The sequence below is a fragment of the Mixophyes fleayi genome, chromosome 4, assembly GCF_038048845.1.
Source record: "Mixophyes fleayi isolate aMixFle1 chromosome 4, aMixFle1.hap1, whole genome shotgun sequence".
NCBI classification, from domain to species: domain Eukaryota; kingdom Metazoa; phylum Chordata; class Amphibia; order Anura; family Limnodynastidae; genus Mixophyes; species Mixophyes fleayi.
In genome coordinates this window covers 324,479,517-324,491,910 of record NC_134405.1, presented here as the reverse complement: position 1 = coordinate 324,491,910, position 12,394 = coordinate 324,479,517, and the positions used below count along the sequence as shown (strand labels likewise).

Sequence of the window (12,394 nt, the reverse complement as noted above, 5' to 3'; positions counted from 1 at the left end):
AAAATAACTTCCGTCGAAATATTATATATTACTAGTGTTGGCGCCATATTGAATTTTTAACCTGTGGCCAATAAGATAGTGCAGATAATCCAGTCTGGTGTATGAATCAAGTTACGGTCATGATTGTGGCTTGAGGGGTGGGCTTAGCCCTATTCGGTGGGGCCAAATCTTTAATGAGGTATTGATTACTACAGACAATGTGTTTATGTTTGTAGTGTAGTTATAGAAACCATAACAAGAAAAATAGGATATCAGTAACATAATTCCAGTCACAGAAGGGAGATGTACAAAGGGCAAGTGTGGGGAGTCCTGCCGTGATTTGAGTGGACGGGCTGCCACGATGCAATTTGCAGCGACTTGCGTCAAAAGCCCAGGCCACTTCTCAGGAAAGAAGTTTTCGGAGAATCACGTCCCTGTTATTAATCAAACAGTTCCTAGAATAAAATCTATATTTGTCACAGCAATTCTGCTTAAGTCGTTATGTTAAAGTGTCACGAGCACACAACGAAGGTTGACCAATTCGAGCTGCAACAATAATTATCTGCCCCATCAATTTACTAGTGACTGGATGGGCTGCATTATCTTGAATAATGATTCAGTCCACAAAAGGACTACCGACTACCTCCCTTTTGTGTAGGTGACATATAAGACATTAATTGCCCTGCTGAGACATTAATACTGCCGGAAATTTAAAGAGATTGTTCAAGTCATAAAAATGCAATTGAAACTTTAAAAATACTATTTTGACAACAAAAAAAAAGTCTAAATGGGGGGGGAATGTAATGACCATTGTCCGTATAACACAATTAAATGGATTTGTCAGCACTTGTGGTCTGCTGCTTGCCAGGAATTTGTACATGGTCTGGCTCCAAATTGTTTCAAATGATCACCCAAGCTTAGTCATGTGTCATGCTGCCATCCCAGACACAACGGAGTATTAAATGAAGGAAGAGAAACAAAGCAAAAAGTTAATACCCGTTCGAACATCCTTGCCAGCTGCTGCAAGTGCACAGAGGCCAAGAATTTATCTTGCAAAAACACACTTGCATCCCCTTTCTCCCTCACATAATTAAAAGGGAAATATATTTATGAAAGTAGAAGTGCATGTCTTTAGAATCATGGAAATATAGATTTAAGACTAACACAGTGGCGTAGTCACCTGCTTTGGCATTTTCAATACTTAATTGCATGCACCCTGGATTTAAATTGTATTTTCAGGATTCCTACCACTGATCTCCATAAAATACTGTAAAGCTTTTTTTTTTTTTAAATTGTAAATTAAAAAACAGATTTCATTGCATTCACTCCTTTTGCCAAGATACACTAAAACCCTGGAACAACCGGTTTACTTCAGAGGCATAACTAATGAATTGAAGTCCACCTGTGTACCCAAAGGTGTTTTAATTTATTTCAGAATAACTACACACGTATGACAGGGCCAGCAGTTGGTCAGTTCCTTTCCAAACAAAAGCTTCCTCATGAAGATTCAAAAGCAAATCCAAGTACATGTTCTTTTAGAAAACAAATCAGGGCAGGAGCTACCACTAGGCGGTTCCTTAGGATGCCAGGGTTTTGGGGAAGCCTATTCTGAAGTAACAACATCACTCATTCTGTGTCTTTATTACCACCGTGGCACCCCCTCTCTCTGCACCAGCTGCTGACATGGAGGAGTAGCAGTCAGTAGTTTCTTACACGTGAAGCAGCTGGCTGCTCCTCCTCCATGTTGGCAATGGGCTGGGAGTGCAGCACCTCCATGTTGGCAATGGGCTGGGAGTGCAGCACCTCCATGTTGGCAATGGGCTGGGAGTGCAGCACCTCCATGTTGGCAATGGGCTGGGAGTGCAGCACCTCCATGTTGGCAATGGGCTGGGAGTGCAGCACCTCCATGTTGGCAATGGGCTGGGAGTGCAGCACCTCCATGTTGGCAATGGGCTGGGAGTGCAGCACCTCCATGTTGGCAATGGGCTGGGAGTGCAGCACCTCCATGTTGGCAATGGGCTGGGAGTACAGCAACAGGCTATGATGTCACAACCTGGCGCAATCCCAAGAGAAGAACATGCCGCTCCGCCCCCTAATCCACCAATGTAAGAATAGGGGTGGGGGAGGTGCCCAAAGGAATATCCAGGGGTCACAGATCAGCCCAGAATCAGGGGAAAGAAAACAAATACTTCTAAAACTTTTGCTATTCCCTGGAACACGATCAAGTTAATACAAAAAGAAAGCGTGTGGTGCAACTGAATTGGTCCAGACAAAGCCGTCCTCTAAAACAGAGTATCCATTCAAGAAAGATACTTGTTAGGGAAGTCTCCCTGCAGCCTATGGCAAGTCTGACAGAGTTATAGTCTTACATGGCGGAAGAAACGGTCAGTGGGACAATAGCATGAGCACATCACGAAGTTGCACACACAGATTTTTTATTTTTTTTAGTCTTTTAAAATGTCAGGTAAAAAAGAAGGTCATATATCCTTATCTCCATTTTAACAATTTCAAGCCATTATGCATGCACCTCTGCCTTGTCTCTACAACAGCCCTGCAAAGCAGTCAGCTCTCGTGTGCCAATAGCTTTGATTTTTTTCTCAAATCTCTGGTCTATAGCCAACATTATAAGTTAATTAGCAATAATACAACTACCTACTGGCTTGCAGTGGAACAACTTCAGCATAAACAACCTGCAGCAATTTATAGGTCAGCCAAACTGGCTTATTAAGTACAAGCATAACGCTGAGAGAAAGGCCTCAAATCGCTCAGTGCCTCTTTTCCATCCAACAGATTCCTTGAGTGCGATACATAGGCCTGCCTTGAATAAAAACGTCACAATTGTGGGGTGGCGGTGTAGTCATGGACACAAGTTCACATTCTTTGACAAAGTATTTTGGTTATAAGAAAGAATTACTTACCACTGTGCTACCTCTAAAACCCCCCAATTTCTACCAGCAGCACCACAAAATATCTGTCCCATTATTATATAACAGTTCCCTTTAATAGAAAATAATCATGAAGGTATAAACAGAGAAGGGAACACTTATTGCCTGCACTCAGACATAATACGTAAAAGATAAACTACTCAACCCCCCCCTCCCGCCACACACCATTAAAATAATAATGCTGGATTTATACAACTAGAAGTTATAGGAATAAATGGCCCTTCTTGAAATAGAACTTCTGCCTGAAATGGCCTGTTGAAAACAGAGAAATACATTGTGCACAACTGACCTTCCTTACCAACATCTGTAATTATGAAAACAAAACTAAGTTCTGATCCTTACTGCAGACATCAAATTTAGGGGGGTAGCCAGTTTGTTTTGCACTAAACCGAAATGCATTGCGACAGGCAATGGCACTCTAAGCGTTGAGAGATCAGGGCTATCACCAGGTCCACCCAGATGGATGGGGAATGCCATTTTTGTTTTTTAAATATTTATTTTTAACTAACGCAAGAACCGTGTATCCTCTTCTGTTCACATCAGGAAGTTTGTAGCACAGTGGCCAAGTGCTTCATCTAATATAGAGAGCTTTCACGTACCTTTTGCTTCTGGGAGCAATATGCAAAGATGGCAAAAGGTGCTAACAAGATACAAGAAAAATTGCAGAGGCAAATTTCCACCGGCAAGGAGGACTGGGAGGCGAAAAGAAGAAGTAAGCTATGATGCAAGCATAGTAGGCATCGGAGTTCCACTGTTAACTACAAATTATAAACTGGTTACAGATGTTGATAAGGAAGATATGTTATTCACAACTTCAAATGGCAGCAAGAGTGTGTTCCTCAGTTTTCAACAGGCAAACTCAGGCACAAGTCCAATTTCAAGTGTCAGGAGTTATTCCGGCAAGTTACTGGACTCAGCATAACAGAATTAATTAGGCAACATTTGAGTGGTGTTACCTTTTAAGGAATTTGTTATTTAGCAGCAAGAGCTGGCTGTTCAGGTAAGCCACTGTCACTAAGCAACCAAAAACAACAAAGAAAAATGGAATCCTTGGCAGAGTACATTATTCAGCCAGCAATAATATAAAAAAAAACCTAAGAGATTAAATACCAACCTTGATAACAAATTCAAAAAGAACATTAAATGAAAACTTTATAAAAAAAATGTTTGAGGCCCCACTTTTATAAAATCAGACTTTTGCCGTACACATCATTTTTATGCATGTTAAGTTTTTTTTTCCTTATTTTCAGCCATTAACCAATGTTCTCAATTATTCTGTACAATGCATGGCATTAGAAATATTTTTATATAGAATATAAATAAATTCAGTGATTTGTTATGATTCTTATTCTATGTGGTATTTGGATTAGTGTGTTTTTTTAACCTGTATGTCAATATTTAAACCGCTATTCATGAAGAGGTTAAGTCTGTGAATAAAAGCTCTCTGCAGATAGCAACATACTATGTACACAAAAACGTTGACCCCGTTCCTGAGTACGCAATCGTTTGCGTAAAACAATTTTAAAAGGCGATAGGAAACCCCCAGTAACACCTATGCTCTACATTTCAAGCCATCATGAACAAAGACCTATCTACTTAATGTATTAATCTGCATTATCGCATGTAGACAATTACTGGGAAAACACAAAACGAAGGGACTGTGGCAGAGAGTTTCTGGCAAAAACAGCAACTGTACCTTCCAAATGTTTTAATAATGCCCTTGTGCTGTTTCCATGTGCAGATATAAGAATACTTTTCCCTTGCTTTACTTCTGGAGCAATGGTTTCGTTCCAGTAGGGAAGGAGCCTTTCCAGGACCTGCTTCAAACTCTCAGATTTTGGTAGCATTTCTTTCTGATCATCGCAACACGTGTACCTTCGATCCGTATGTATCTGATGATAATAAGGATGGCTCTCATCTATTGGTGGAGGAGCAACATCATAGCTCCTCCTCCATATCTTCACTCGCTCTTCTCCGTGATTTAGGGCCAGCTCTGCGCGGTTGAGGCCAATAAGTGCTCCATAATGGCGCTCATTGAGCCGCCATGAACTCTTAATCGGCACCCATTCTTGCCCGAGCTCTTCCAACACCAACCATGCCGTTTGTATAGAGCGGCTCAGGATCGACGTGAAAACCATGTCGAACTCGAAACCTAGAGATTTTAAATGCTTCCCGCACATCTTAGCTTCCTTAACGCCATCCAAACTCAACTTTTGGTCAACCCAACTGCAAAAGCGGTTTTCTATGTTCCAGGCACCTTCTCCATGCCTCAACAGAACAAGTTTATATTTTGACATGTTGATTCTGTGGCTCACTTCTCCAGGTAAGACTCTACTGTACAGCCCGTTTGGACGAGATCACCTAAAAAAAAAAAAAAGAAAGAAAACAGACATGTGTTTTGGTTCAGTAAACAATACAGTCAAAAAAATAAGTAAAATTGTATATATTAACCTTATTTCCTATAGGATGTGCATTGAAACCAGTATTCCTGTACCTGTATAAGTGTCTCACACCCCTACTCTGTATTGCTGGTAACCCTTCAACTTTCACCATATAACTCAGTCTGTGGCTTCCTGTTTAGTCTCATTTCCCTTCCTCACAGCATCATACAACCCTGTATTAATTACACAATCACAAGTTCAAAGGTCACCGCCTCCCTTTCTCATCTTCAATAGTTGCACCGACTCTAGTTCTACACAAGTAGAAAAGGGAGGAACAGAGACATGTGGAGCCATTCCTGAATCATGATGTGCAAATCATTTGGGGTAATATATACATAGGCAAACCAAGGGGGGGGGGGGTTCCTAGTGCCTGGAAACCCCCCTCCATGCCTGGGGCACTGTATAATTGAGGTGGCTGGACCCTGCCCCCGCTTCACACGGCTCTGCTTGAAAAGGAAGAGCTACGTGCACCTAACAGTAGTCCACGCAGCATTGCCCATGTATATTATGGGTGTAGGAAGAGTTGGAGAGCAGCCAAGCACTGTCTAATATTATAGCTACACCCCCATGCATGCTGGTCACGCCCACTGGCGGCGTGGAGTGGAAACCTCCCTCTGCAAACCCTGCGTTTGCCCGATAGGTTACCTTAGTCTCGGACTGCACATCTTTTGCAGAAACAAAAGGTAAAGTGGCCAAACTTACCCGAAGTGCTAGAATAATAATTCGTTTTTTATGCAATAACTTTTGAGCAAAGCGCAGATAGTTGGGTATTCTAGGGGGACAAATCACTGTCTTAAATTACTGCTGCCACATCCGTCTTCAGTTCAGAATCAGAGTCTGTTCTACTCTGTCTATATAGGCCAAGTTCTTACTAACCTGCCTAATTGAAGCCTGGCCCAAGCATAGCAGCAGAAGGAAAGATTTTATTAGCCTGTCCGATCGAGTTTCAAAAAACGTCTTGGCCCAACAGCTAGCATCTCCTAGCTGAGAATTAGACTCTGTGCGTGCTGCTAACTGCAGTTTAGTAACCAAGTCATTATCCGAGGCCACTAGTTCCCAACCTTTGTGCCATTGTGACATTTCTGCCAACAAGATTCTTTTTTGCAAAACATAAACGTTTAAATATTGGAAGAACACCCGAATCATGAATTAACGTATGTCTGAAAATCAGTGAATTACAGTTAATTTGTGCAATTTACTATTAAAAATATAGTTCATTTATAATTTGCATTGCATATATTCAATACATTTTAAAATGGTTTCTCTCTTATCCCCGAACTGTTTGGATACATTACTGTGCCTCAAAAACCCCTTCCTTCAGCAGACTAGCGAAACCATGTACATCCCACCCCTTTACCTGGGGACTATTGATTTATTTTAATACGGTTTCTTGAACCGGCTTAAAGTTTAAAAATTCTACAGAAACTCTGGAACTGTAAACAGACTAAAAATACTCAAGTGATGTGAAACTCTAACCAAGATAGACGGCTTCCTGCACAATTGAATTTGAATGATCATTTTAATATAAACCTCAAAATGCACTAATGTTCACTGTTTGAATAATAAAAAAAAAAAAAATAAAAAAAAAAAAACAACTTACCAATACTATAAGCTCAAAACAGTTAATAGTTATTTTAGTACAAATGACAAAATCAAATTTGCATATTTTGAACATTGCCACACATACATGTTCGAGGCCGGGAAACTGGTAAAATTCAAATCAAATTTGAACAGATTTTGAGCTCTACTGGAGGCTTTAAACAGAGAAAGGTAGTCGGCTTGCCAACCAGTATTATGTGTTGAAAAAGTTCTTCTCAAACAGGAGATTATAGTGGATTCTGTGCCATAAAGTCAAAATATACAGAGACTTACCACAGCAACTAGTGGACGACAATAAAAACAAAAAACAAGAATTCCTCCACAGCAATGAGCTGCTGGTGCTGAAACACAGAGAGACCTAAAGATGTGCACACGTTATGTGCAGTCCTTGCGGAGGTCAGCATGTAAGTGCTGTGTGTGACAGTAGGAGAGAGTGCGAGTGCAACTGTATATGGGGACTGTGGATCATTCCGACAAGGTCCTCAGTTTAGAAACCAACTCGGTGCCAAACTATGCTAATGTGCCCGACTACAGACCTGTAAACCACCTCTGGCGTTGAAGAGGTTAAGGGGCAAAAAAACAACACAGACATTCAGTGGTTAAAGAGGCAAAGTTCATCTTTAAAACTGGTCACTTGGTTTGGACCAGTCTGCTGTGGCAGTCTGCCAGCTATGTGAGACTTTTACAACAAGATACAAGATTAAGCTGACTCACAGCTTCTGCCTGTGGGTCACCCAGAGCCACATCTAGAAATTTTGACACCTGGGGAAAGGAAGAAAACCATATATATGTGTGGAGTTTGTATGTTCTCCCTGTGTTTGCGTGGGTTTCCTCCGGGTGCTCTGGTTTCCTCCCACACTCTGAAAACTGGTAGGTTAATTGGCTGCTATCAAAATTGACCCTAGTCTCTCTCTGTCTGTGTGTGTGTATATATTAGGGAATTTAGACTAAGCCCCAATGGGGCAGGGACTGATGTGAGTGAGTTCTCTGTACAGCGTTGCGGAATTAGTGGCGCTATATAAATAAATGATGATGATATGCCGTTAACTGCAACCAAATAAGCTTAAAATATTTATTTGCCTACGTCCCCAAACCCCCTATTCCCCCCTCCCCTTCAGCTTTGCACAGTGAACGACTGCACCTCTCACACAATATTACCTGTAAAATTTAAGTTAGGGTTCTGGTGTCATTGGTAATACTAAGAAATATAAGTGGTTGACTGCCAAGTGCAGCGTACGTTGAAGTATGAAGCCAGACAATAAATGATTGCAGACAGCCCAAGCAAGTGGACTTTTCCCAGAGCTGTGGTAGCGTGCAAGGGGTAATATGAGGAGAATATTTTTTTTGAAAACTGCTTTAGTACAGGCATAGTACTCAAACGTTACTTGTTTTCACAAATATTTGTGCATTTAGTCATGTGAAATAAAACATGATGTTATTCATTGTTGTGTACTTATGGATGTAGCCTGAGGATTTTCTCATGAAAAGGTTTTTCCTATATTTTTAGATTTGGAAGCTCCATGTCTCAAATATACTAAATTACATTTAAAAATGGTACCTGGTTTCCTTATTAATTTGTACAGCAGTGCCCCCCCCCCCCCCCTAGAAGGACAGCATCCTATATAGTCTCGTATCCAAGCAGGTCCACTATTTGCTTCATCCATTTTTACTTTTCAGAATGCTCGTGATAAGTCATTTTCAAACAAGAAACCCCAGGAATACGCAGGACAAACTTAGATAATAAAGTAAGACTAAGGATGCGTTTCTTAACCCACTGCAGACACGGAGGTGAACTTTACCTCCCTGAACAGGTCGATTTTATGGTTTTGCACAGTGTCTGGAATAACTTTTCAAACTGCACATTCTACCCGAGCAAAGTTTATATTGTTTTATTTTGCCACATCGGCGTTTACTTTGTAAACATATTGAGATAAAGTAGTTATAGTTCAGGGACGTAAAGTAAAACGCCATCAAAGAAAAGTGTATTCATCGATTTATACCAAGTACAGAGATACTAACTACATCTCTACTTTTAACCAATGTCTTAGGAAGCTATAGAGCAAAAAAAAAACCTGAAGTTTAATCTTGTATAATTTGTCTTCTCATTCTTTAACCAGGAGAGACCTTTAGGAGTCAAAAAAAACCAATAGGACCATCTTTATTTCTCCACTGAAAACTGGTTCTATTAGTAATGACAATAACACTTACTTTTCGATCCATGCCTTGCATGGCATAACTGATTTCACTATCCTAGTCATGCAGACCTGCATTTTTTATTTTTAAATAGAGATTACACAACAAAGTCCTGGCCTGAGCCACATTTCCCCCTAAAATAAGACTTTTTTGGGCCCAATTCATTAAAGAAAGTGAAGCATAGAAAAAATGTGTAACTTGTCACCTGTGAAAACCATGTTGCATTGGAGGGGAAGATACATATAAAATGTGGGCACAGATTTATAATTGAGGTAGGACCCAGATCAACTTCAAAGGGTATATGTACTAAACTGTGGGTTTGAAAAAGTGAAGATGTTGCCAATAGCAACCACATTCAAGTTAGCATTTGTTCACTGCATTCTACAAAACAGCTAGAATCTGATTGGTTGGTATAGGAAATATCTCCACTTTTTACATTTCTTCATAGTCCTTGCAACAGGCCGTGTTATTATATGGTGATGGAGAGGTAGACGCAGGGTAGAAAAACAAATTAGATCCAGTCATGGACATCAATGAAGTATTAGGTTCTAATGAATGTATAGGCTACCTTCTAATAGTAGCGTAGCTTTCAAGATGGCTGCCTACGCTGTTTGCACTAAAATACGCAATTTAAGTCTGTTTTTTTTTGTTTTTTTGTGCCTTGGGTTCCAAGTCCTGAGATATGTTTTGGCAGAAACATATACAATTGCATTACCAGCGGTCACAGTGGAAATTTAGTAGTGGCGGTATGGAAACCGTAATAGTACCATAAACGAATGTAATTTGATAGTTTTAAAATGAAAGCAGTAGAAGTGGCAGTATGGCGTACCTCCGTATACACCCCCACTTCCACCACGGATAATAAAATTATTATCTGTTTAAGTGACATTAAAGTGATATAAACATATGTCCGTGCTATATATGTCTATGTTTCAATGAGCACTTAAACCATTAAAGATGTATGAATAAAGCAGATCAGACAAAAAAAAACAAAGAACTATTTATTTAGCTACATTAGTTTGTTTTTATGATAATCAAAATGCCATATTGTGCACATTGGGTCTGTCACTTAATGCCACCCAACACTTGTTCCCAGTTTAGAAAGGATTATGTATATGCATTTGAAAGAAGTAAACATGAAGCAGCCAGAGGCTGAATTTTGAAGCATTCAACGCCCCATCTCTGGAGTCAGTGTTTAAGGTCTACATTCTACAATGAAGTCAGATTCATCGATCACACATTTTTGTAGCGTTACACAGGCAATTTGAACGCAAGATTCAGAAACCCTCATGCCTACTTTTTACTGCAGGTGGAATAGCGCAGCGCTGTTACGTCTTGCAGTTTTTAACGAGCACTTCTAATGCTGTGCAACAGGGTCTGTCTGCTCAAATATAATACATTTCAATTGGAGAGCAGTTGGACCCTTTAACATTAAGCACCTTTCTGACACCACCTTAGACAGTGAAAAAGAAAAAAAACCAAAAAAAAAAAAAAAAAATTAAAAAAATAAAATAAAAATTCAGCTTAGTGGTATATACATAGATATAAAAAAAATAAATATTTAGCAATAATAAGTCTAACCAAGAGATAACAAAAACTAGCATACTATATTATCAGAATGAGGCGCCTTTCAAAAATGTTATTGACCAAAGATGAAATACATAAAAACTAGACAGCATTTTGTATATTTTAACATTTTTTGGGGGGGAAGCAATTATATTATTTTGTTACCTTGGTGCACTTGAGCACCACCAAAAACTTCACATTACTCACTCATGAAAGTCTACTTAGATGCAACACAGATCCAAGAGCCACTTTTACACATAGCTCCCAAATAAAAGGGAATATGGATATAGGGCCACAAATAAACCTAAATAGAAGATACATGATAGAAGTGCAATGATATATATATATATACACACACACACACACACACACACACACACACACATACATACATGCCATCGGACAGCTAAGTGGCATATAGAAACATTAAACACCATTGTGCAATACCAGTGTTTTTCCACTTACTGGTACTACATAACAATAAAATGGTAAAAGGAGGTTGTATAATAAAACATGCACAAATTACATCATGCACAATTCAGTCAAAACCCCACATTCTTATTGTACATCATATGTATAGCTGCAGGATCCTATGCAGGTTTTATAAAAGTCACAGGTCTATTTATAAAAGCCACCATCAACACTAGTAGTATACAGGGGCCAGTGAAAGAAGCTTTCAGAACCACAAATACAAAACGTGATCTGCAGATTTCCTGTAAAGTCCCTTTAGTTAAAAAAAACAAAAAACCACATTGTCAATATAAGGAAGTGACTGATCAGTGAAATGAATGGCAAATTGCATGTTATAAAATAAAAACATTAAAAAAAAAGTCATCAAGCAATGATGTTTATGGATAACTGTGTATTGCATGCAAAATATAATATATATATTTATATATACAGGCAACGCATGAGCCCTTGTGGGAGATCTGGCTCTGAGCACTCACCTCTCAGACTACTGCAGCCAGCCAGGTGGAGCTGCTAATCTCCAGCTTGTGTGATACTAGAGAGCAACCCAGGTAGTTCTTATGGGGCTGCAAGGATGGATCTCAGGGGCTGCAGATCTGTTTGTGGCTGCTCTTGTCCTCAGGGTGCAGGTCAGGCTGAGCTCTGCTGCCCTGGATCTGGCTGTGTTGTTGTGCAGCCCGGGCTGTGCTGCAGGACCAGGTCGGCCCCCTCCTCCCTATGCGTTCACTCTGCAGCAGCCCGGCCGCCTTGTCTCTCTCTCTGGCTGTTTTCTGCCAGTCCCGCCCATTGTTCTCCGTGATTGACATCCGCGGCGGCCAATGGCGAGCGGGGAACGTGGGCGATGATGAGAATAACGTGCTGTGTTGTTGCTGTGCTCAGTCTCTGTCTCCCCCCTGAGAGGGGAGTATGGTCCTTGTCACAGTCTGTGTGACTCTCCCCAAAGACCCCTCTGTGTACAGTGTGAGAGAGAAAAAACATGAATATGAGTAATAAAATAAAGCAATTTGATATCCTGCCTGTCTTGAAAGGTTGCTATTGAAAACTAGTTAGTTTATTAGAAGTCAAGTCAAGATGTCAAGTAAGGGCATTGTCTCACTGTTGTGCTCATGTTAAAATATGGAAACCACTCACTTGAGTTGCCCTCACTGCATATATATAGTATAGTATAGTAATAGTATAGTAATAGTACAGTAATACTCCAAG

At 40.1% G+C, this 12,394-nt stretch overlaps 1 protein-coding gene across 3 annotated transcripts in view; it reads right to left on the bottom strand.

Moving 5' to 3' along the window:
- BPGM (bisphosphoglycerate mutase) overlaps positions 1-11,970 on the bottom strand; it is a 32,570-nt gene extending 20,600 nt beyond the window's left edge. The window contains exons 1-2 of one of the 3 annotated variants that reach the window (XM_075210229.1): positions 11,651-11,970; positions 4,621-5,260 (exon numbers count right to left, since the gene is read on the bottom strand). In XM_075210229.1, the coding sequence (XP_075066330.1) occupies positions 4,621-5,221 (601 nt within the window). In that variant the 5' untranslated portion in view covers positions 5,222-5,260; positions 11,651-11,970. Of the gene's footprint in view, positions 1-4,620; positions 5,286-7,237; positions 7,337-11,650 lie in introns of those variants that run through there. The other 2 variants (XM_075210230.1, XM_075210231.1) reach the window with 2 other exon arrangements.
- Between the last annotated feature and the right edge of the window lie 424 nt (positions 11,971-12,394).